Raw genomic sequence first — 26,288 nt, forward strand, 5'->3', positions numbered from 1 at the left:
ATGTCTTGACTAATTCTAACCTATATATTTTAGCAGTTTTAGTGCCACTTATTGGTTAGAAAATCACTTCTCAGAACTCTAGAAATCTTCACCCCTAACATCCAGAGAGAGGGAGCTGGACCCGTTGGCTCTGCAGTAAGCAGCCTCTTGAAATCGTTGGCCTAAATTCATGACTAAGGTGTATGTTTTTTTCTGGTTTTGGTGCTTCCTTTAGTTCCGTGGCATTTGTGCTGCGAAATATTGGATTGTTGTGGTTTTCCAGGAATGTGGCTACAAGTCAACCCACCTAAGAAGACTTCTTCAATGCAGTCAAGGCCGGTGCTGTGCTGAATCGTTAGGGATTGTAACAGCTAGTCCTATTAAGCAAACTGAAGTATGATAATTCATCGATATTCATACAATATATATCTTTAGTTCAGCCAGATTGCCCATCCACCATTTTACATTGTTTTTCAAGGTCATCCTACAGCATTTTTTGTCCTAAATTTGAGACAATGCTGGTCAAAATGTAAAAGATATTTAAAATTTTCCTGTAATGCATGAATTAATTTTATCATGACAGTGCCAGGCAGCAATTTTATTGTTATTGTAATTTGTCAAAGCTTTTGCTAAATCCAATTTAACTTAGAGTGTCCATTTTGGAAGGCACATTTATTGAAAGCGACTTGCGCTGCATTCGAGGTATATATTATTTAAACTTACTGGATGAATTTGCAGATGAATGTTTGGTAACAGCACCACATACTGGTCAAATGTTGTATGTTCAGGTTAAATCTGCTCATAGACTTTGAACTAATTGAAATAAAAGCATAGTTCTGTCTTGAATTTTTATTATTAACATGCAGTCCCTTACCCGTTCTCCTCTCCTCCTCCTCCTCCTCCTCCTCTCCCAGATGCGAGGTATGCTGTCCCCCCCTCCTACCGACACCAGCCCTCCTTCGCTGCTGCTCCCTCCTACGAGCAACCCGACTGGAATCCTCGTCTGTGTGTGATCAGTGGAAATCAGCTCTACATGTTGGACCAGGAGGAGGTACTGGCAGCCCAATCACATATAATCATGCACTTCCTCTAGCACTTCCCTTACAGCCTGTTCCTTTACAGAGTTTGTGTGCCGGGTGGTAATTTTACTGCCAGTTCACATGAGGGTCTTTATTTGAGACATGCCACAGCTCAAAACACATATTTTCTGTCTCTATATTCTTTAGTTGACTTGCATGTACAATCTGCGAGTGATGTGAGTGTTATTGTGTAACTCATATAAGAATTAAGTGTGGTATGAAATGATATATTGGTGCGAATATGAGTCATTATTAGCAGTTTGTTAATTATCGGTAGTCTGATCTGATTACATCGATATTAGAAGAAGATAATATCAGGTTTTATTTTTCTGAATAATTAATATTGTTGTAATATATGTGATGAATAATATGTTATAATACAGTATCATGTTGTAATATAACTACAGTATACAGTATTATGTTATAATATAATAGTATATGTAAATTAGTGTATGTAAATAAAAATATATTATATACAGTAGTATATATATTGTTGTAATTATCTGATAAATCATATGTGATATATTATATTACGGTATCAATGTTTGTCCATTTTGTTAGAGCACCTTTGAGCGGTGTGTTGGGGTAATTGGGGTGGCTTTACGTTCGTTCCATTCTTACCTGGAGGGTAGAACTTTCACTGTAAAGATTGGGAATAATTGTTCATCTGCTGCTCCTGTAAGTTACGGGTAGGGTTGGGCGATATGACCTAAAATCCGATGGTCTAAAATTGCTTGAATGTCAAAACTGGCAAGTCGTAAAACAAATTGACAAAGTTTAGTGAAGACGCAAGTGAAAGTGATCTCACTTCGGGGCTCGCCGCTCGTGCGCTGTCTGTGTGTGTTGACTCTGCGTTTGAGTTCACCTTGTGTTGCTCCCATGCTGCTGACTGGACGGGGCGGAGTCACATGACTACACATGCAGTAGTATGTTTTTAAGGGGAAAGTATTTACAGATTAAAAAAACGAAATAACCGACATGGGAAAATTACGTCAGTTAGAGGTTCTGAATTTAGGTTTCGATTTCTTTTCGATTAATCATCCAGCCCTAGTTACGGGGTACCTCAGGGCTCTATTTTAGGGCCGTTGCTTTTTTCTCTATACATGATTCCACTGGGCTCTTTATTTAATAAATTTGGCATTTCATATATCATAGTTATGCTGATGACACGCAGTTGTACCTGCCTTTCAAAGCAAGAAATAATGCAGCTGAAAATTCTTTGCTGAATTGCCTTGAGGAGGTGAAATGCTGGATTAACTTTTTTAATGTTAAATGTTAAAAAGACTGAAATTGTGCTATTTGGACCTCAAATCACATCTTAAAACCTATTTGTACTCACAGGCGTTTGATGTGTAGTTTTATTGGTATTTATTTATTTATTTTAATTAATTGCTATTATTTTTTAACAGTTAATTTTTCATTTTTTGTGTTCGAAATGATTTTCTTGTACAGCACTTTGATATGCTTTTATGTTTTTTTAAGTGCTTTATAAATAAATGATTGATTGATTGAATGTTATTATAATATTATATTACAGTATCAGTGTTTTAATAATATAATATTGTATTATTATGATAACATTATTCTATAATATTATGATATATATTGTATATATTATTTGTTATTTAAATATAATTCAATCAAAATCTATATAAATGTTTAAAAAATATATATTATCAAATTTTTATTTAGTAAATTAAATGTACACAAAATTTCTGCAGTTAAACAGACAGTAATTACTCAAAATGAATAAAAACTGCATTTAAAATTTTAAAAACAGACAGTTTCTTATCCATATTATCATTGGTGGAAGAGTTCAGATGCAGTTTGCTTGTTTAAGTAATAAAACAAAGATATATTAGGTTGGGATGTGAACGCAAGTTGCCTTGCATGTTAAATAAAAACTTTCTCTACAGCACATCTTACAGAAGTCCCAAGTTCCTTATTTTTTTGCATTCTTAAAGTCTAGTCTGACCGTACCTTGAAGAAGTCAGTGCCTGTGTGGTTCTAATGGACACACTGGCTAACCTGTAAAGCAGGTAGTGATGTGGATCAGGTCTCTAGTGTAGGAGAGCGCTGAGAGGCTCATTAATCAGCAGCACCGTCCTGACTAATTGCACCCGTTTTGTTGCATGTTCCGATAAGGCCACACTTTGAATAGATGTGAATCGGTCGTGACAGGCTAATGGCTGTCACCTCTGTGAAGATGAGCACCATGAAATATTCATGGTTGTCACTCATCTGCTGCAGGGGACAGTTGCAGCCCTGTTTGTGTGTGTGAGGGTCTTCATTCAGGTCCTGTAGTGAATGACAATCATCTCCTCCATGAAGACATTTGCACTCTGGGAGTCCGCAGGAGGACATTCTTTTCTCTGATTGTTTTCAGCAGGTGTTGATGAGTGAGGCGAGTAAAGTCCTTTCCAATCAATTTAGGCTGTTCTCACTTAACAGCAAAATTGAGTATCATAAATTAATAATTTCACTAGTGTGTTATATACACACTGGATGTTTGTTTTATGCAGTTATTTTAGAATTATTTATATACTATTATATTATTTAATAATATTTTGAGTTCGTTTTTATTTTTATATTTTCAGATTATTTTTATTTTTATTTAATTTAATTTGTTTTAGTACATTTTTTATGTGCTTTCATCATTTTTAGTTTTCGTCAATTTTACATTTCTATTTTACTTTTAATTTTAGTACTTAAACTTCAAATTTTATTTCAGTTAGTTGCAAAGGCAATATTTCTAAATTTCATTCAAGATTTTTAAGTTAATATTTATATTTAGTTTTGTTTCAGCTTTATTTAAATTAACAAAAATATTTTTAATAGTTTCAATTTTTAATTTCTACTGAAGTTGTCCTATCCTATTATATATATATATATTTATATATAATTTATAAATATGTGTGTATGTGTAATAGCCTATTATTTATAGTATATAAATAGTCATAAATATGTATAAATGTAATATATATATATATATTGTATATATATATATACTGTATATATAATAAAGATATATGTCATTATAAAATGTGTAGGACTTTCTTTAAAAATAAATAATAAATAATAAATAAATGTTTAATATATATTTACTATTAGTATTACTATTATTTATTTATTATATATTTGTCGAAATACATTTTGTCACCTAAAAAACCTAAAAAAACTACTTCTGTTGATTTTTTTTTAATTAATTTATTCTTTTTTTTTTAAAGTTATATATTTTATTTGCACCATTTAAATAATTTGTATATATTTAATGCAGTGACATTAATACATTTTACTGTGTGCTTTAAATACTTTTAATTGTCTGATTTACAGCTAATTTGAGTCGTCACATAAAGTCATATACAAAGAGAATCAAATTCAGGGTAGGTAACATGGCTGATAGAAATGCAGTGACTTGTTGCTATGCTCAGAAACAGCCTTTAGAGGGAGCGAGAGAGTCAGGAGTATTTGCCACCATGTCATTAGATCCTAATTGATGTTTGGTGACAGTGGCCCACGTCCGACTTCACACTCTCTGTGCACCAGCCCTCAGATGAATGGTCCTCGTGTGGATCCGCGCAACCGTGACACTGCGTTACGCAAGTAGACCCAGAGCAAGGTTTCTCTCGCTGTGAGTGGGCGGCAGCCATTCTTGTAGCTGCCCCAGGATTCAGGCTATGGAATCATGCACTAACCAAATCGCTTTCTCTGGCTGCTTGCATATTGTTTCAGTGCGGTATTCCAAGATGTCACAGTAAATATATTAATTAGTATGGACACAGTCAACAGAGAGGCTTTGATCGCAGCTGACGGTGTGACAGAACATGACAAGTCTTTGAGAAGAGCCGTTAGCATTGTGGGAGTCTGTTTGAACTGGAGGAAAAGATTATGTAATGGATTCCTGGGATGTGTCACGTGAAAATATGAAAGAGCTCATGAAATGGTTTGACAAGCAGAATGTTCTTTCCCATAGAGTGCAACAGTGCCTGTCCACTTTTTCAACAGCCTTGGTTCTGGAGCTATTTTTCCCATTCATTATCCCCAAAGGGACTTTAATAAAGTCTTGATGTTAATATATGCTATTAACCAAACCAAGCAGCTATGAGGTGAATCACAACAAAATAACAATAATAGTCAAAATAAAACACTTACTGAAAACGATTAAATATTGTATTCGTTTATTTTGTGTGGTCAATTTTCCATATAATTGTAATATAAAATTTTGGAATCTAAGAAAGTAATCCAGGTTACTGATATTCAGTTACTAACTACCTAGTCTCGCGTAACTAGACCTTCAGAATGAGGGCAGAAGGTCTAGACTCCATCACAGCTTTCATTGGCCAAGGACCACCCAGAAGCTGTCTGACTAACATGTAAAGCAACCAATCACAGTTCATTTTTTTTCTGCGTCATGTTTAGGGACGTGAAAATGTAAAGTTGCTACAATAACAGACCGGCGTGCATCTAATAAATTATTATTTTAAGAACGTTGTGTAAGTTTACAGCAACAATGGTGCCGCAAACTTCACATACTTTTGAAAATCCAGCGTTTATTTGATCCTGATAAAAGCTCACTGTCACATTTGTAAACAACGGCTTTCTTCTTCCATGAGGGGGTTTGGCTTCACAGCGATTTTGTTTCCAGGTGGACAGTTAAAGAACGCGCCACACAGGTCTCCTGGAAACCCTGTAGAATTCCACCAATCAGATAATGACTTTGAAACTCCTGAAGTGTTACCAATTTTGTCTGGCTTAAAGGGATAGTTCACCCAAAAATGAAAATAATGTAATTAATTACTCACCCTCATGTCGTTGAACCCATAAGACTTTCGTTCATCTTCGGAATACAAATGAAAATCTTTTTGATGAAATCCGAGCGCTTTTTGACCCCTCCATTGACAGCCAACGCAACTGAAACTTTGACATTTCAAAAAGTTCATAAAGAGATCGTAAAACTAATCCATATGAATGGAGCGGTTTTGTCCAAATTTTCTGAAAATATTTGATCGCTTTATATGTTGAACAGACTGAATGTAGGCTTTTATTCACATATAAACATTCATTAACTCACACATCAGTTGTGGTAAACAGAAGCTCAAGCATGTTTGCATTGATGTGTGATAACCAATGAGCTTCATTCTCGTGTTACGCAGCACGTTTGAACTTCCACAAGAGGTTTGTTCTCACGCGACAAGCAGTTTCGGTTGAGCTTCTATTTATGTTCGCTGATCAATGATTATATGTGAATAAAAGACTAAATGAAATCTGTTCATCATATAAAGTGATCGTGTCTCTTCAGAAAATTTAGATTAAACCATTCAATTCATAAGGATTAGTTTTGCGATCTCTTTAAGAACTTTTTGAAGCGTCAAAGTTTCAGTTGCGTAGGCTGTCTCAAAAATAAAAAGCAAATACTAATTTTAACCTCTTTAAACTATTAAATAGAAGTGACTTGAAACACTAACAAAGGTCTAAAGATGTCTGTTTTATTTCATTTATCACTATTCCAAAAAAAAATGTAAAAAGTAAAGTAGAGCTGCAACAAGACAGGTTTTGTTAACAGATCGGACAGTTTTTGCTGCCATTTTGATGTAGGTGGAGAATTAATTTCCATAGATTTGTGGTGAGAAAGCTGTACATCCATCTATCCATATCTTTCAACTGCCACATTTGACTGATTGCAACTGTATTTTCAATCCATAATTCAATGATTGCACAGTAGAAATGAAGCAGAAGATAATATATCTCTGGTACGACATTCTCAGGATCACGATACAAACAAGTGAAAATAATCCTGTGTCATTTATTACCAGAGCAGCTGGAACCTGACAGTGATGTGATGTTGATAGAAGCAGACAGATCTCATCCTTCTTCTCTTTACCTTTGCCGTTCTGCTGTGATATCGTGGCATTCCGGAATGGAGCAGGATGCCAGCGAAGTCAGTTGAGGTTCGGGGTCGGTCGGGCTGCCGGCAGGGTGCTGTCAGGTTGGGCTGTGATCTATTAGCGCACCATTAGGACAGAACGGACTGCACACCTGCTGCTCTCCTCCCTGTTTCCTCCCTCACCTGCCCCATCACACAGCTGGGCTGGTTTAGAATGCACTGACATATGGCATACCCCCCTACAGCGCAGCATGGATGCGTTTGCCAAGCCTGAGCCCACTCCAGATTTAGGTGGAATACACACAGAAAGTGTTCTTAGGTTCAAAACAGCCAGACATTAAACAAAGAAGTCTCGAGACACGTCTCAAAGCTGAACTTCTGTGTTCTAAAGGTGAAATTAGAATCACCATCACATAATCCAACTTTTCCTTCTAACACGCCCCCTATCTGCTATTGGTTAGACAAACTGTGTATCTCTTATAGAGTGCAACAGTCAGGTTCCCGAAGTAAAAATCTAGTAAAATGATGGCATGGCAACAACACTCTACTACAATAACTCTTCCTCTTCTCTAAAGCAATCATGATTTCTATTTGAAAGAAACAAAAAAAAATCTTGATTCTCATTTTATCCAGAATCGTGCAACTCTAACACAAATTAAAATAACACATGCACGTTCATCTTCCCCTCTGCTGTAGCAATTTCTTAAAATGTTATGTATTTAGCCCTATATTTTTTGTATATTTGACATAATTATTTTGAGCAATAGGATTATATAAAATACACAATATAAAATTAAATTATATAAGTGGCCTATATAAAATTACAAAATAAACATTCATCAATCAGTACTTTTTTACTTAAGTACATTAAAAATCAAGTACTTTTGTACTTTCACTCAAGTAAAATTGAAAAAGAGCACTAAATACTTTCACTTGAGTAATATTTTATAACACGTATCTATACTTTTACTCAAGTACTTGATTTGTTTACTTCGTCCCCTACTGTCCAGAGGTAGTCGAAAACACATTTGCGGGTTGCTTTTGTGGGGTAGACGCACATGTGGTCAAATGCTTTTGAACAGCCACAAAAGACCACCTACTCTCCGCCTACTGACCTAACTCGTAAACATTATAGGAAGCGCTCTAGCCAGACGGGATTTAAACTTTGACAGCTAAAGACCCAAGATGGGTTTGAAGACGAAAAACATGCCAAGCACAATGTTTTCACTTTAGTCTTGTGGCTCTCAGAGAAACGAATGCTGCTACTCTCCATATGCTTTTCCGTCGTCTCCTTTCGCGCTTATATGTAAATTGTGCAAGTTTATTTCGTCCATTAGATCGAAAGATCGGAAATGTCCAGTTTGTTTGGTTAATGTCTTGTAACTCTTTGATTAAGACTTTTATAAAATCCTATGGGAAAAATACTTCCAGAACCAAGGCAGTTGAAAAAGTGGGCGGGCACTGTTGCACTCTATTTCCAGTGATTTCTCGTCTCTTGGGCAGGAAAATTGAGGATTCTCTCCTTAGAGAAGGTGATTGTCGATCCGTAGCGGGTCCATCTCCACCTGGTCTCTGACTCTCTGTGTTTTGTCCACAGTTACTCTCTGTGATGTGTGCCAGATAACACTGAATCAGGTAATTGCTGCCAAGCCAACAGTCGCCCAGCTGAAATCATTCTACTCACCTGGGTCCCACAGTTACTGAAACATACTGTAGATGTGGGTCTAACGGTTCAGTTTCTTGAAGTTAGCATGATTGCGACAGACCACGTTCTCTTTGCTTCCTTAATATGTCCAAGTGTATATTAGATTATTTCCAATGAGTAGATGAGACCTCAGTGAATTATGAGTCAAAAGGGTCCTTTATCTGAACCTGGTACCTACATTCCCTTTGTTCTCCAATGCAGTTTTGTTCATACTTTAAAGTGACAGTTAATTTGTGTCAGACATGTTTCTTTTGGTTTTGTAGATATAGTGCCATTTGTCTTTAGCAGACAATACTCTGATATTACTGTAAGCCTAATAATTTCAGTTTACCCAAAGCCAAAACTAGTCTTAAAACAACTGCATCACACAGTATGCAAACTGACACGTTGTTAATGGTGTGCACTGAGTTTATCCTTAAAATAAATCTGCACTGCCTGCATAGTAGATAATTGTTCACATAAAAGGGCATGTACATTAATAAACAGCGATCTTGCATGCTTTCTAGTAAGTCATGAAGGATTTATTGCATGTTGTGCATTTTTTATGAGGCTATCCTTCCTGTAATTTCATGGCAGCTGGCTGTAGATCCATTTTAAAAGACATGATTGAAACATAATATTTAGTTTGCTTTTTCCTACCAGAAATGCATAAGCATAATGTAGACTCCTTCATTTTTAAAACTATGAAGATAAACTGCACGAATGCACCGTCAGGCAGAGTGTGCACCATTATCTTACAGTCAGCTGTGTCAATCCCTTCAGACGTCCTATTCTAATAAATCTGCATTTTTCTCTGTGTGTGAAAAGCTGAGCTGTGCATAAAAATGGAAAGAGTGTCCCATAATGCAGCTGGGTCCGAATGACAAGGCCACCCCTGAAACATTTTAGCTGCTTCCCATAGGGCTCAGTGTCTGATCCTCTCTTGCCCCACTCATTTATCACACCAGACTGTAGGTAATCGCCTGCTTCACAGCCTTGCTCTCGATATCCCGATTGTATCTCCCTCCGGATAGTGCCGGCGAACACAGGAGAGACGCCCACGCCGCTAAACAACCCCTGTGCAATTTGAAGGCAAACCTGCGCTGAGATGTTTGCGGACGCCGAGCTCACGGAGATGAGTGAGCGCTCTCCCCATTAAGATGAATTCCCGTGAGATGCAGCCCCATACGGAGGCTTAAATAAACACATTACACACACAAGTTTGCAATTATTTTCCCCACTCACCCCAAACACACACCATTGCTTTATTATTTCAAGGAATCTCTATGGGACTTGTTGTTTTAATAGTGGAGGTTTCTGACTGGTTTAGCGCAGAGCCCTGCACATTTGACTCAGCTTGCCGTATTGACCTCGCACTCTTTGCACTGACCTTTTATCTCTCCTCTCCCGCAGGTTCACCCTTTGTTGATGCGCGAGCGGCGCTCCGAGTCGCACAGGAACAAGCTGCTGCGACGGACGGTCAGCGTGCCTGTGGAGGGGAGGCACCATCCTGAAATGGGTGAGTCGAACACGTGCCGTCCTGCTTCCACTCGGTCTGATACGTTGACACCTCTAACAAAGCACCTACACTATTAAAAATAAAGGTTCTTTATTAGCTCATTGAAGGACCTTTAAAATCCATGAAACCTTTCCATTGCACAAAAGGTTTTTATAGTTAAAACAAGTTATTTTATTTATTTAGTCACGGCAAAGTTCGTTTTTGTTCTCCGTTTAGGGGTAAATCGAAGTTCGAAATACGTGAGCAGGGATATACTGTTATTGTCACAAACCAATGGTAGTACAAAGGTGTTTTGCAGCTGGAGCGAACTTTTCCTGAGAGTTTGCTTTGGCAAACCATTTCGAACTCCCAAAACGAACTTCGATTTCTTTTGAAGTATATCTGGGCCTTAAAGGAACCACTATTTTTGAAAATAGGCTCATTTTCCAACTCCCCTAGAGTTAAACAGTTGAGTTTTACCATTTTCGAATCCATTCAGCCAATCTCCGGGTCTGGCGGTAGCACTTTTAGCATAGCTTAGCATAGATCATTGAATCTGATTAGACCGTTAGCATCTCGCTCAAAAATGACCAAAGAGTTTCGATATTTTTCCTATTTAAAACTTGACTGTTCTGTAGTTACATTGTGTTCTAAGAGCCCATTTTCAAAAATAGTGGAGTGTTCCTTTAAGGCAAGACATCAGGTGAATAGGGTTAAACATTTAGCTAATAGATATCACCATATTTCCCCAGTTGATTGATTACATTAAGAATTACAGATATTTTTTGTGTTACAATTTTTCTGAAACGTTGTTTAAATATGCAAATTGAATTATCTAATTAAAGTGTAACTGCAGATTTTCAACCCGAACTGTATTGTTACAATATCAGTAGTACATGTGAATTAACAATGTTTACTTATTCTCCGTGTTACCTGGACTGAGAAATTCACGTTTATTTGTCAGCAAAAGTTTGCCAGATGACGCATTTGACTTGACAGCTCCAGGGTTTTTGTGGAAACTACAGATTATACTTCCACATTTATGTATCCCCGCCCACGGACGGTCGGATCGACAGAGGGTTATTAACAAAACAGTTAGTGTAAGGGTACGTTTATCACTGAAAATTGTATCATACTATGTCTACTCTTCAAACAGCATTATGGTTAAAATGGAACACTATGGCAACAGCTTTCTTACCGGCATTTTGCTTCAGGTGGAACTGACAGAACAGCAGTTTCTTTCAGCTTTCTTTTTCCTCCGGTTGCACTAAAACACTGTGTTCAGGGTCATCCAGTTTGAAATGGTGACAACAAACAGAGTCGACACCATTATGACTAAAAGTTTGCTAAGAAGTATTTCCTACTAAAGCAAGGTTGGATTTGACTAGGCGTATCCATAGCAGACTGGTGGGAGTGACAACATGCCCAGTGCATTATGGGTGTTGAAGTTTTCCTACCTATTTGGCAAAAGGGAAGACAACAGCCTTTTTATCTGTTTTCTCTAGTCAGTTAGCACAGATTTCAATTTTCTACTGTATAGACAGCCAAGTTTTATTGAAAGCCTATTTTGCCAGCGGTGGAGTACCCTTTTAAATATGCACTAATTTGCATTCATTTCCAGAACAGAAATCTGAACATTGGATAAAGCCAGGTTCAAAATTCTTGTTTCATGTTGATGTTTGTTGTTGTTAGAGTCAAAGGTTTTTACATAAGTGATTTTTGAATATCTCTTTTATCACTCCATAAATCAATCTGTCAACAGCTAGAAAAATAATTAAATTATATATGAACAAACCCCTCTGTAAAAACCTTCAGAATATAGACAGAAATAAAATTGTAAAAGTCATTAATTACTCACCCTCATGTCGTTCTACACCTGTAAGACCTTCGTTCATCTTCGGAACACAAATTAAGATATTTTTGATAAAATGCGATGGCTCAGTGAGGCCTGCATTGACAGCAAGTTAATTACACTTTCAAACCCTCAGAAAGCTGCTAAAGACATCTTTAAAACAGTTCATGTGACTATAGTGGTTCAACCTTAATGTTATGAAGTGACGAGAATACTTTTTGTGCAGCAAAAAAAAAACAAAATAACGACTTTATTCATCAATATCTAGTGATGGGCGATTTCAAAACACTCCTTCATGAAGCTTCAAAGCTTTACGAATCTTTTGTTTCGAATCAGTGGTTCGGAGCGTGTATTAAACTGCCAAAGTCACGTGAACCAAATTTCGAAACACTTATGACATAACAAAGCCTCGTTTACTGAAATCACGTGACTTCCACACTCTGAACCACTGATTCGAAACAAAAGATTCGTAAAGCTTCGAAGCTTCATGAAGCAGTGTTTTGAAATCGTCCATGACTAGATATTGTTGAATAAAGTTGTTATTTTGTTTTTTTTGGTGCACAAAACGTATTCTCGTCGCTTCATAACATGAAGGTTGAACCACTGTAGTCACATGAACTGTTTTAAATATATGTTTTTTTCCAACAGTATCTAGCCTTAAAATGTTCTTCACACTAAGAAAAAAAATGGTACTTTGGAGAAAAATGGTTCTTCTATGGCATCACTTTGAAAACCCCCTTTTGGAAGCTTTATTTTTAAGAGTATAGCATGCTGACTCCTGGTGAATAGCACATCCATGCAAGGTGTTGAACGAGGTGGCCCTCTGCTGATCATCCGAGACTCCTTCTGCAGTTTCCGTGACAACGATTTGGGAGTTGCACGGCTTCAGAGAAGGCTGCCCACAGCTATAGTGTACGTTCTGATGAATGTAAGCTACGCTCTGAGCGACACAGGGGCTCTATACCACCATATGCTTTCCAGAACAAGAGACTGTAAGGAAGACGAAACATTGAATGGAACTGATCTCAGGAGAACGGTGTTAATTAGCTGACAAGGCGTGCTATTTGGGGGGTGGGTTGGGGTAAGATTCAGTGAAGTATAGATTCATTCTTCATTGCATAATGACACAGTGACCTATTTTGAAGTGTCTTTGTCTCAGTGTGGTTCCTGCTTAGTTTGCACATGTGTAGACTTTGAGGATGAGACTATTTAGCTCTGTTCCAAACTTTAGTGAGTTTCCTCGCTGTCTGCTGTCTGAACACTGCAAAAAAACATCCTTAAAACAACATTAAAAAACTACAAAATATAACACATTTTAATTAACTTAATTTATGATATATTTTTTCTGAATGTCTTATAATTTTTCTTTTCAAAGTATATGTATCTTGCTTTATGGATGTTTAGATATTTTTACTAGAAAAAAAAAAAAAAAAATTAAGTAATTTTTTGTAGTGCAACAGTAGATTAATTAAAGGGTTAATTCACCCAAAAATGAAAATTATGTCATTAATTACTCACCCTCATGTCATTCCACACCCGTAAGACCTTCATTCATCTTCAGAACACAAATTAAGATATTTTTGATAAAAATGTTTTAAGTTAAATGTGAAGTGTGTAATTCTGGTGCCCCTAGTGGCACTAAACAATATTGCAAATATAATTTTCAAACACATTTCATTTGCCCGAAGCAAATAGATAATTGATCGAGCCAGAAATTGACATGACAAAGCACAAACTGAGCAACATTGTGAAACCACCGCAGAGAAAAACCATCCAACACATGCTTTACTTATAGTTGTGTCTGCACATTAAAGTGATATAGAAAGTGTTTTAACATCAAAAAATTACAGACTTCTCCTTTAAGAATTATTTGGCTTTAAGCATCTAAATATTGTCAGAAGCTATTAGCTAAGATGCCCTCAAAAGAAATCATTGAAAAGGAAATTCTGAAAGCATCTGTCCGCGTGGTTGAAGTTGTCTTTGGATGTAGAGTACTTTCACTGATGCAGTCAATTTTTGTGCTGCCTTGGGCGTCAGAATTAATTGAAGACTAAGTAATAAACAAGCACTTAAAGCTTTGGGTTAATGTTAGTTGTTAATTGCAATTTGCATTTGTAAGCAAATCCCATGTGGTTCCTTGTGTGGCGAAATCCAAGGTTTGTCCAGATCCAGGCCATAAAATTGTCCTCAAGGTAGTATTTATGTATGAACAGTAGAAAATATTATCTGCTATGTGACATCTAAAAATTTTGTGTGTTATGTGTAAATGTTTGTCAGAATGGATCTAAAATGGAGCCTTTTAGATAATTAAAAGAATAATTCACCCAAAAATGATATACTCACCCTCATGTATTATTTCTTTCTTCTGTAAAACCAGAGATTTTCTTTCCACTGCAACTTTTTAATCTCATTTGTGCTTGTGTGTAATTCAAAATGTCAAAATGGAGACATATTACACAAGATTTTGTCTTTACCACTTTAATTATGATCTATTCTTCACACAAATCTAACATATGAGTTCATATGACTTTTATGGACTGCATTTGTGGCGCTGTTATGGTATTTTATGGTATAAGTCCCTACTTTAATTATGTTGTAAAAAGCAGCTCAGACATTTCAAACATCTTTTTTTCGATGGCCAAGAAGAATTTAATACGGTTTTGGAACTACTTGAGAATGAGTAAATGATGACAAAATGTTCATTTTCAGCCTTAAATAAATAATACTGTTCATAGTTCAATTAAATTTCATAGCACATACTGTAAGAAATTTCTTCTTGACAAAAACCCAACTTGACAATACCCAGCACTGGCTATGAAAATAGTTCTAGGCTAAACAAATTACTGTGATGTGGCGAGATATATAGTCACATGAGAAAATGAGTCACATTAATGAATAAAATTCCCTTTATTTGGGATGGCAGAGCATATTGCTCTCAGCTAGCTAACTAACAGCGTGTGACTGGGCAAAGATTTTGAATCAAGGCATTAGTTAGTGTATTATGCAGATTATGCAGAGTGTACTAAAGGAGTACACTTTTAAAGGGATAGTGCATCCAAAAATGACAGTTCTGTCATTATTTACTCATCCTCATGTTGTTCCAAACTTGTATGCTGTAATTTCGAAAAATCTATACACAATTTTTTTTTCTATACAACAATGTTCAATGAACAACTATCAAATTCCAAAGGGACAAAAAAATAAAATAAAAGGTATACAATTTATACACTATTTTGAGAGTAGTGTTGTCAAAAGTACCGACTTTGATACCAAGTCGGTACTGAAATGTTAAAAATGTGATGCACTGTTGAGCGGATTCGTAAACACCTCTGATTGGCCATTGTGTTCACGCACTCAACATATATGTTTGTGATTGGCTACAATGATCAACGCTTCAAAAACATGTTGTAAATAGACATCAATGACGCTCTTCACCAATCGCTTACACAGGTACACAACCTCCGTGAAGTTGGCACCCCATAAAACTAAATAATCCCCAAAACTATGCCATTCGTTTGTGCTACGTTTGTGCTTATTTGTGCCGCAAAAACGAACGTATGTGCTGGTTTAGTGTTCAAGATATTGAGCATTATTTTTTTGGTCGTGTGACGTCATTCTCCACCCCATGCCGTCCAAATTGCTCCAAACTGGTATCGTTCGTTTGTGCTCGTTTTGTGCCGGTTTGTGCTGTTAAAAGAAACCCTGTAAGTGATTACCTTTTTTAAAAAATAATGAAAAAACCCACAAACCAGCACAAATCGAGCACAAACGAATGGCACCGGTTTGGAGCGATTTGAACAACATGGGGTGGAGAATGACGTCACACGACTAAAAAAATAATGCTCAGTATCTCGAACACAAAACCAGCACAAATATACCTCCGTGAAGTTGGCACCCCATAAAACGAAATAATCCCCAAAACTATGCCTTTCGTTTGTGCTACATTTGTGCTGATTTGTGCCGCAAAAACAAATGTTTGTGCTGGTTTGGTGTTCGAGATATTGAGTGTTTTGAAGTGTTTTTGAAGTGTTGATCATTGTAGCCAATCACAGACATATCTGATGAGCGCGTGAACACAATGGCCAATCAGAGGTGTTAACGAATCCACATTTAACAGTGCTCAAAGCATCACATTTTTAAAAATTCAGTACCGACTTAGTATCGAAGTGGTACTTTTGACAACACTATTTGAGAGTACACTATTGATTTTTTTTAAAGAAATTAAAAATGTAATTTAGCATGGATGCATTAAATTAATTAAAAGTGACAATAAAGACATATATAATGTTACAAAAGATTTTAAATAAATGCTGCACATAAATAAATTAAGCAGCACAACTGATTTAACATTGATAATAATAATAATAAGAAGAAGAAGAAATGAGCAACAAATCAGCATATTAGAATGATTTCTGAAGGATCATGTGACACTGAAGACTGGAGTAATGATGCTGAAAATTCAGCTTTGATCACAAGAATAAATTATATTTTAAAATATATAAAAAAATAGAAAACAGTTATTAAATTTTTTTAATGATGTTTCATAATGTTGTTTTTATTGTATTTTTGATCAAATAAATTTAGCCTTGGTAAGCATAAGAGACTTCTTTCAAAAACATCAAAAAAATCTTACTGTCCCCAAATTTTTGCGCACCAGTTTAAATAATGAGAATGTACTTTTTGGCATTTTTGTCTTCATTACACACTAAGTATGAAGGTGCAATATTAAATAGTCTTTGCTTGAGCTGTTTTCAGCAGGGCAACATCATAACAAGTACATTCTGTGCTTGTTTTTGAATCAGATTGCCTTTCTGTTTCTTTATGCTGAGCTCACAGCCATAATCTTACTGCCGATATGAGTTATATGCGCTCAGGGGTATGGCTTTAGTTAAAAAAAGTAGTGCTACATAGTGCGATATCTTGTCAGAAACGTCTACACTTACATTTGTCGAGATTCTCCCATTGATTAGCTTTCTGTCTCTCTTCCTGTTTCTACAGAGACTTCATTTCATTTTCCAATATTTCATTTAATGGAAACACTTCTTTGTACCTGCAGGATGCCAAAGGCGAGACTAGAGTTTAGTCAGGCCTGTTCTCTTTTGTTCACCCTTTCTTCCCCTGTTCTTCACGCACATGAAACAATATGAATTATTGATTCAGAACATGGGCAGTTTTTCCTCCGACAGAAAGAACATCATGCGGTGTCTTCGCAGTGCCATGAGGAATTTCTGCGCGGTCGTTGGGTTGTAATGCTTAATAAATGCTGCGCTCGTCTGTATTCCCTGTGGCAGAGGGTCCACCTCTTCATGTGCCTTCATGTCACGTCGGAATGATCGTATTTACATGATGAACGCACATGAACGCCACCACAATGTCGTGTGGGATTTTCTGTAAGCTTTGACTTTCTGAGTTCGTTTCACAGAGTCATTGTGGGAGCAAATTTGCAGGGGTCATAATATGTTTTAATAGTTTGTTCATGAAGAATACTAATTATTAATCCAGTTTATGAGCTGACAGGCCTGTGCGACCAAAATACATTTCATTCTCTGTGACGTGAGCAGTGGTGGATGAAGTACAGGTACCCTAATGGAATATTATAGCATTACTTTACTTTCTACTTGAGTAAAAGTACAAAAGAATGCATTTTTGAATATGCTTGAATATCAAGTAAAAGTGCTGAATTATTAAGACTATAGTTTATGGAAAAAATATATATATTTATAATATATATCTAAATATACAAGAAAATGACAATACATATATTGCTATATACTTACTATTAAATACTAAACTAATACTAAATTTAAAAGTATATTAAATACTATTAAAAATACTAAATATTTATTATTAAATATTCACATTATTATATATTTTAATTACAAAAATACATAATTTTTTTTTATATATTTTCAGTATGTTGTCGTTATATATTTTTTAAATATATTTGCAATTTAAATATATTTTTATTATATTTATATTATAAATATACATATTTATATTTATATTTTTTGCTCCTATTTTAGTATCATTTAAACACTATTATAGTGTTTATTAATATTTGGAATTTATATTTTTATATTTTCCTTTTTTCAGTAATTTTTTAGTAACTTTGTTGTGTTTTTTTTTTTTTTTGCTTTAAATGTCAATATATTTTTTATTCATTTTTATTTCAATTTTAGTTATTTTAGTACATCAAGTTAATCTAAATGAAAATGATAAATTTTTCATTGGCAAATAGCTGAAATAAAATAAGTTTGTTATTTTATTTTATTTTATTTCAGTTAACGTTTATTTTATTTCAAGTAACGAAAGTGTTTTTAATTTTAATTTTTTTAATTTTGTTTTAATTTTCGTTTTACTTAACTATAATAATCCTGACTTTAAGTATGTTTTGTAATATATTTTGGCATTTAAAATATTTTAATTTTGAAAACTATATTACCTTAAGCTGTGGTGTTTACAACATATTTTGCAAATAATTGAAATATATATATTTTTTTGCTGCATGGGGCAATTTGATTAGCTTCATCCTCTTGTTCACATTACAATGGCAAAACAACCACTAACTGTGATTATACACACACTATTTGAGAGACAATAATTATATATTTTAAAGAGGTTTATTTTGCTTTGTCACGGTGCGAAGGGAAAAAAAATGCAGCTTGCTGCTTAAAATGTCGATCAGAAGCTTCTGCCAGCCGTTGCTTTGACAGTGGGCTGAACAAACACACAAAACTGTAATCCCACGCGGCTAGCATTCTCACCTACCAACGTCCGCCTTTCAGCAAATCATTTAGGGCCAACATCTCAAAGCGGCATTAATATTCATGACCCAAGCCACGTCTGGCAAAGCCGCTGACAGAAAGTAAACTTCCTGAGGAGAGAATATGTGAACAACAGAAGAGAAGGAAAGTCGTTTTTGAAAATAAAGAAAAAAAAAAGTGCATTTTTATATTCACAGTTGCACCAGTGTTTCAGCCTGAAATATTAAAAATTTTATGGCAAAAATGAGTTACTGAGACTTTTACCACAGATACTGATTGGCATATTTTTTATTCAAAGTTAATACAGTTTTTCTCAGTCGCTTTGGAACATTTCTCGAATCATCCTTAAAGGATTAGTTCACTTCTGAATGAAAATTTCCTGATAATTTACTCACCCCCATGTAATCCAAGATGTTCATGTCTTTCTTTCTTCAGTCGAAATGAAATGAAGGTTTTTGAGGAAAACATTCCGGGATTTTTCTCCATATAGTGGACTTCAGAGGGGTACACCGGGTTGAAGGTCCAAATTGCAGTTTCAGGGTCTAATATAGCGAAATGATCGGTCATTTTCTAAAAAAAATAAAAATGTATATACTTCTTAACCACAAATGCTTGTCTTGCACTGCTCTGTGATGCACCATGCATTGCATTTGGAAGGACACGTGTGACGTAAGGTAGGGCGAAAAACTTAATCTCATTTTCTCCTCCAACTTCAAAATCATCCGATATCGTTGTTTTACCGTTTGGCTTAATCTTTGCATGTTCGCTTTGTAGACAATGGATTGGTACTTCCACCTATGTCATGAATAACCTTTGTAACATGATTACGTAATGCGTGCGGATCGCAGAGCTAGTGCAAGATGAGCATTTGTGGTTAAAAAAGTGGTTAAAAAAGTTTTGTGGTATATATATACATTTTTATTTTTTTTTAGAAAATGGCCGATTGTTTCGCTAGATAAGATCGTGTAGAGCTCTTTGAAGCTGCACTGAAACTGAAATTTGGATCTTCAACCCGTGTGAAGTCCACTATATGGAGAAGAATCCTGCAAGTTTTCCTCAAAAACCTTCATTTCTTTTCAACTGAAGAAAGAAAGACATGAACATCTTGGATGACATGGGGGTGAGTAAATTATCAGGAAATTTTCATTCAGAAGTGAACTAATCCTTTAACATTTGCAAACCAATAAGTGAATTTCTCAAAACAATTTGTACAAACAGCACCACACAATGGATTACCTCAAAATCCTTAGTTCATCTCTCAAAATAAGCATTTAGTTCAAAGAACATGTCAGTGCCATCAGAATGAAAAGTCCTTGTGTCATTGTTCTCAGACAAGATAGTCAAAATGCTTATCCATGTTGTCAATATAGCAGTGTAGTCTGTCAGTATTTTCTGATGTAAACTGTGGCTATAGGGTTTTCATGACATTGATTGAAAATGCACAGGCCTCAACAGTACAAATTTACACATTACCCAATGTGGGATATTGATTGCAAGAGACAGGACAAGATATTTGTGTGTGTGTTTGGGTGTTACAGTATGTCTCTTTAAAATACACTTACTGTATAATGTAAAATGCAAGTGGACTACTGTAATATGAAGCATTACAGTAAGTATACAGTTTTACAGTTGTTTGATTACACCTGTTCTGTATACAAACATTTGAATGATTGAGGACACTGTTGTTCTCCCAGCATTCGGCTGAACCTTTCAACCCACCTCGTCCATTGTAAAGTCACGATTGAGAACATGGTCCACAATAGTGGCCCTCTTCTGCCGCTTTGTCTGTTTTGCCTCCCTGCCCTACCCATTACGCATCCTTACTCTTCTTCTTCTTCCCAGCTGTTGACCTTGTTTGTTTCCTTGTTGTTCTTCCATTGTCAGAATCAGTGTTGGGGAAAGTTTCTTTTAAAAGTAATGCATTATGATATTGTGTTACTCCCTAAAAAGTAACTAATTGTGTTACTTAGTTACTCTTTATGAAAAGTAATGTGTTACATTGTGTTATTTTTTTGGCAAATTTTGAGGCCCTTTCACACCAAAAGTGAAATGAATAAGCCTCAGGCTGAAGGAAATGCATATTTATGCCTGTACAGTAGAGGGCGCAGCTCAAACAAACCTTTCAGCTGTGCTGCTCTTCTGGATTGAAGAAGAATAGGACACAGGAAAAGAAAGTTTAACGCTCTTATTTCTAAATCTAATCTAAAGTAATTTTTGCTTATTAGTATGGTTGAATTAGATCAGCAGCAAAGACATTGCTTAATAAAGTGAGATTAAATACATAAAGTATATTTGTGTAATTTAATATACTTAATTATTACAGCTTTGCATAAAATTCTGAGATTGCATTTTACTGTTTTTATTCATTTTGAGTAATACTGAATGTTTTCGTGCAAGTGAGATGAGTAAATGCATGTTCACATTTAGTCTAGAACTACAATAACCATCATGTTCACACAGCGCACACAACACCTCTGCACTTTATTTCTCTCAACATGGGGACAAGAGAGCTGTCAGTCAATAAATTTGAAAAAGTCACTTGCCTTACTTATTTGAAAAAGTAACTTAGATATTTTGTTGTAAATTGAAAAAGTAATGCGATACTTTACTAGTTACTTGAAAAAGTAATCTGATTACATAACTTAAGTTACTTGTAATGAGTTACCCCCAACACTGGTCAGAATTTGTTAAACTGTGTTGCACTCTGTCTATATATGCCTGCCAAGCTTCATGAGATGCACCTCTAAACTAATTTAGAGAACTGGTTGATCATTGGATGATCCAATGCTTTACATTTCCCTTCATTTATGAAATTCAAGATTCACCTGTGCAATTCATCAATTCAGGGCACATTTACAAAAAAAGTCTGATAGAGATGTATGGAAAATATGCTTGACAGTTTATGACAACTAGTTCAACCATTTTGCATTTAATGACTTATGCAAGGAACTAATGCCTAGATGTTTTGAGGGGTAAGACTATTCAACACAGAACCTAATATATTTTGATCAACATGACATAAGCAATTGATAATGTTGCTTGAATGTAGTAAAGCATTTGCAGTTTTTTCAAAAGAATGAGTAATTGCTTTTATGATGTGCACAAGTGACTAGTTTTAGAGTAGTTTTGAGAATTTCAGTTGTAATCTGAGAAAAGTACCAATGAACTGTAATTTCTTCACTTTGATTTTAACAAGGAATGGCATATTTTTCTGGAATGTCGTGGAGTCAAAAGTAAAAGATTCTAAACTATTCTGATACAGTACAGATATATGTATTTTAGTACAGTAACAATAAAAATACATCATTAATGTCTACCATAGACAAAGGATTAAAGGGTTAGTTCACCCAAAAAAGAAAATTCTGTCATTAATTACTCACCCTCATGTCGTTCCACACCCGTAAGACCTTCATTCATCTTCGCAACACAAATTAAGATATTTTTTTTAAAATCTGATGGCTCAGTGAGGCCTCCATTGACAGTAAGACAATTAACACTTTCAATGCCCAGAAAGCTACTAAAGACATATTTAAAACAGTTCATGTGAGTACAGTAGTTCAACCTTAATGTTATGAAGCGACGAGAATACTTTTTGTGTGCCAAATAACACAAAATAACGACTTTATTCAACAATTCAAGCGATTTCAAAACACTGCTTCATGAAGCTTCAAAGCTTTACGAATCTTTTGTTTCGAATCAGTGGTTCGGAGCGCATATCAAACTGCCAAAGTCACGTGATTTCAGTAAACGAGGCTTCGCTACCTCATAATTGTTTCGAAATTTCAATGGTTCACCACTGGGGGGGCAGACAGACAGACAGACAGACAGACAGATAGACAGACAGACAGACAAGGGAGTCGATTCTTCAGTTCTGAATTTTCTGCTAAGATAATGACCGCCTGGCTCTGCATCTCTGAATTTAACGCCCCTGTGCACGGCCCGACCTTCATTTCTCTGGCACAAAGAGGACGCCAGACTCCCTTTCTGTTTGCACGCTCCCCCTTGGACATTTTAGACCTTCTTTGAATTGTTTTTTTTTTTTTTTTTTTTTTTTATATAAAAACCTTTCTGTATGTCTGATTACAGATGCACCATATATTGATTATACAAAACTATGGGCTGAAATAATCCCTGACATCTGCGGCTCCCCCAAAGGCAGAGGTCATGCAAGGCCACGCAATTCATTTTCAGTGCTGTTGTTTTTGCGGTTCTACTTCAGTGCTGTTGCCTCATATGTTCTGTCATATGAAATATGCAACAGGCATATCATGGTGCCAGTGTGTCCAGAGGCCAAAGCACTGGTATCTAGAGATCTACCACAAAAAAATAATAACACTGACTGGTATTGATTTCTAGGAATGATCACACTGATTTTGACAATGTAGATGCATTGTAAGATCATCAGAAAGTGATCACACATAGATGCATCATGAATCCTCCTTTAGATTTTGAATGCAACTTCCAAATAATATTTATATTTGATAATCAAGTTGCACAATTTTCGTTGTCTGTTAAATTTGTAATGATGGGATATATGAGAAACCCACAACGACTGTGTGTGTGTCTGAAGGCTGATGCTGTACTTCTAGAGGATGTACTTGTCTCTTAGATTCACTAGTTGTCATGAGTAGGAAGTGCTGAATCGTCTTGATGACTTTTCTGATGGCTCATGGCTGCTGCTGTAGCTTTGCTGTTTTATGACCGTCATATTGAGGAATGAAGTTCTTCAAGTGGTCTGTTTTGTTTAATAGTTACCAGTGTTCAATTAAAGGTTGTTATGCTAAAAGAGCTTAAGGGCATCTCTTAAAATATCCACTCAGTGCTCTGTGAAGGCTTGATGTCATGACTTAATTGATGCAGTGAATTGATTTTAACTTGCTGACAAGCATCATCATATTGCCCACGAGAGACTTACTTTGCCAGATTTAATAGTTTCTTTATCGGAGTGTCACCAAGTGCAAAAAGCCCACCTTGTTGGCAGAGGCTATAGAGCGTTGGAACTATGACGCATTTTTATTGGCCAAAAACCAGAAGCGAGTTAACATTTTAGCCCTTCTGGTTCCACGTCCCAAAGTCAAAGGGTTTTTTGAATGGGTTTTTGGTTAAATAGCTGAAATAACATCTATGGTTAACACTTTCATGTTTTATTCTATGACAAAAAATACATCAGTATTAACATACCCATGATTTTTTTAAGCTGTTACATGTCTTGAAAATGACAGTTGCTAACAAGTGACTAAATCGGAGGCTCTCGCTATCACGCCGAACAAGTAAGCTCAGTCTGCTTTTACAGCCTAGTTATGCTTATAACTGTGCTCTTAAAAACTATTCTAATTTCAACTTTTATGGAAAATGTTTTTAGATAAAGACTGAAAGACTTGTCGGAAGCTTAGTGTTGGTGACGTTGAAATTGTGCGACTGTGGTGTAGTTTGCTTATAGCCTTCCTTTGGCTTTTTGCTTCTGGTGACTGCATTTAGGCTTAAAAATGAATTAAAGTTGTGTTCATCTGTGAAAATTATCTTGATGGATGAAACGTGTAAGTATCATAAATTTTTGTTGATCACAGAGCTTATTTTTTGCGATAATCCTAAAGCCTATGGGAAAATCCTTTTGGGTTTTTGTCAATGGAACCAGCGTGATGCTAACTGTTTACACTAACTCCATCCACTATTCTCTGATTGAGCCAGATAAAATTACAAAAGAAATCCTTGCTGATAACAGAATCAGTGGTGTGAAGAGTAAAGCCCTGGGAATACTTCGTTTTTTTACACATGCACTAGTGTTCACGCACAGTTGAACACACAGCCTTGGAAAGTATACTTCATTTGACTCATACGCATACAGGGGCGTTCGAAGCAGTTTTGAGCAATCTCTTACCACTAGTTACAACCCATGTAAATATCTTTGTATTCTTTCATGCTAGAGTTGTACAAATGAGGGTACTTTCTAACCTCTTCGCAAAATCTCACATCTATGTTGGCCTCCGTTGTTGTTGTAGCTTGCATGCGTTCCCGTCTGTTCTGTTTATGCAGTTTTTCTTTGACTACCTTGTGAATCAACGCCCCCAGGGCACGGTTGCCACCTTGTGGATAAACCAATTAAATGCACATGTGCGAGCTGTGTGTACAAGTACGCACGGTTATAAAAATCTGATGGTGCGCGTATAGTATGCGCATACTCTTCTGATGAAGAAACTGTACGCTGACCCTCTCGTACGCGTAAAAAGTGAACTATACTTTGGGCTTAAGGCGTATCTTTTAACGTGACTGACCCCAAATTTGCGAACACATTCCTCTCCCTTTACCCATCGCAAAACAGCTGGGAGAGGCGTTTATTTTAAATAAAAATTAAGAAAACAGTCAAAAAAAGTGGAAATAAATTGTATTTAATAGTAGGAATAAAGTGTTTAATGGGTAGGGTTAGGGGTAGGGCTTTAGGGATAGGGGAAAGAAGCATCCATTTATTATTTTAATAAATATAATAATCATATACACTGAATGTTGTTACTCATTCATACTGTTTTATAATATAGTTCTACAATACACTGCAAATAGTATCTGCAAATAGTTTTTTTTCCTACTATGGTAGTCAATGGGGGGCGAGATCTGCTTGGTTACAAACATTCTTCCAAATATCTTCTTTTGTGATCAGCAGAAAAAAGGAATTTATTTAGGTTTTGAACAACTTGAGGGTGAGTAAATGACAGAATTTTCATTTTTGGGTGAACTATCCCTTTAAAGGATTTTCAATCCAATTAAGCCATCAATCTGATTATAAACCGATTATTTTAGCTACTGTGCAGTAAGTATACTTACTAGCATACTAACCTACTAGTCTTAGTATTTCTGCAATATATAGTATGCATACTGCACATTTCATTACACATAAAATACCTGTATGACCTACTACATTTATCAAAATAAGCAGTATACAATAGAGCATGCTGTATTGGTTACTGTGTCCTACAATGTAATGCACTCAACCTAACCTGAATAAATGAAAGACTGAATTGGAAGTGATATCATTTTAACATTTCTTATTTATATCAGTGAGTGATTTGGGACACAGCAGCGGTCTCAGTGCAGGCACTTAGCCAAACTTTTCAATGGACGAGAGCATGCGGTCTTGTTTGTTGACATCACCTAAAATATCAGTTCATGGACCAAAAATTACAAAATAAATATACATACAAAAAGTATAAAAAAATCAAATTGATTATTTTAATGCTAACATAATTTAATATAATGATATGTAGTACAATACTTTTAACTGTGTAAAGTGAAATAATATATTAAATAATAGTCAGACACTGAAATAATAGTCAAAAACTTTGCATACTGTATGTGTTTTTTCTTCAGTATCATATTTAATACTTAAGGATTTTATGGCTCATATAAAATGGGATAATATGTAGCTCGCAATCCAGGAGGAGAAACACCTAAATTTCATTCAGAGGCCTAAAAAGACATAAGGTCAAAACCACAGGCAAACAGTCCAAACATAAAACAAGGTCCAAGACAAAGGCAAACAGGGAAATCCAGAGAGAC

At 35.7% G+C, this 26,288-nt stretch overlaps 1 protein-coding gene across 13 annotated transcripts in view; it reads left to right on the top strand.

Moving 5' to 3' along the window:
- syngap1b (synaptic Ras GTPase activating protein 1b) overlaps window positions 1-26,288 on the top strand; it is a 135,940-nt gene that overhangs the window by 30,911 nt on the left and 78,741 nt on the right. For all 13 annotated transcript variants that reach the window (XM_051865509.1, XM_051865518.1, XM_051865517.1 and 10 more), the window contains exons 2-3: window positions 894-1,030; window positions 10,040-10,145. In XM_051865509.1, coding sequence (XP_051721469.1) covers window positions 894-1,030; window positions 10,040-10,145 — 243 coding nt within the window. The remainder of the gene's footprint in view (window positions 1-893; window positions 1,031-10,039; window positions 10,146-26,288) is intronic.

Source organism: Ctenopharyngodon idella, chromosome 16, assembly GCF_019924925.1.
Source record: "Ctenopharyngodon idella isolate HZGC_01 chromosome 16, HZGC01, whole genome shotgun sequence".
NCBI classification, from domain to species: Eukaryota; Metazoa; Chordata; class Actinopteri; order Cypriniformes; family Xenocyprididae; genus Ctenopharyngodon; species Ctenopharyngodon idella.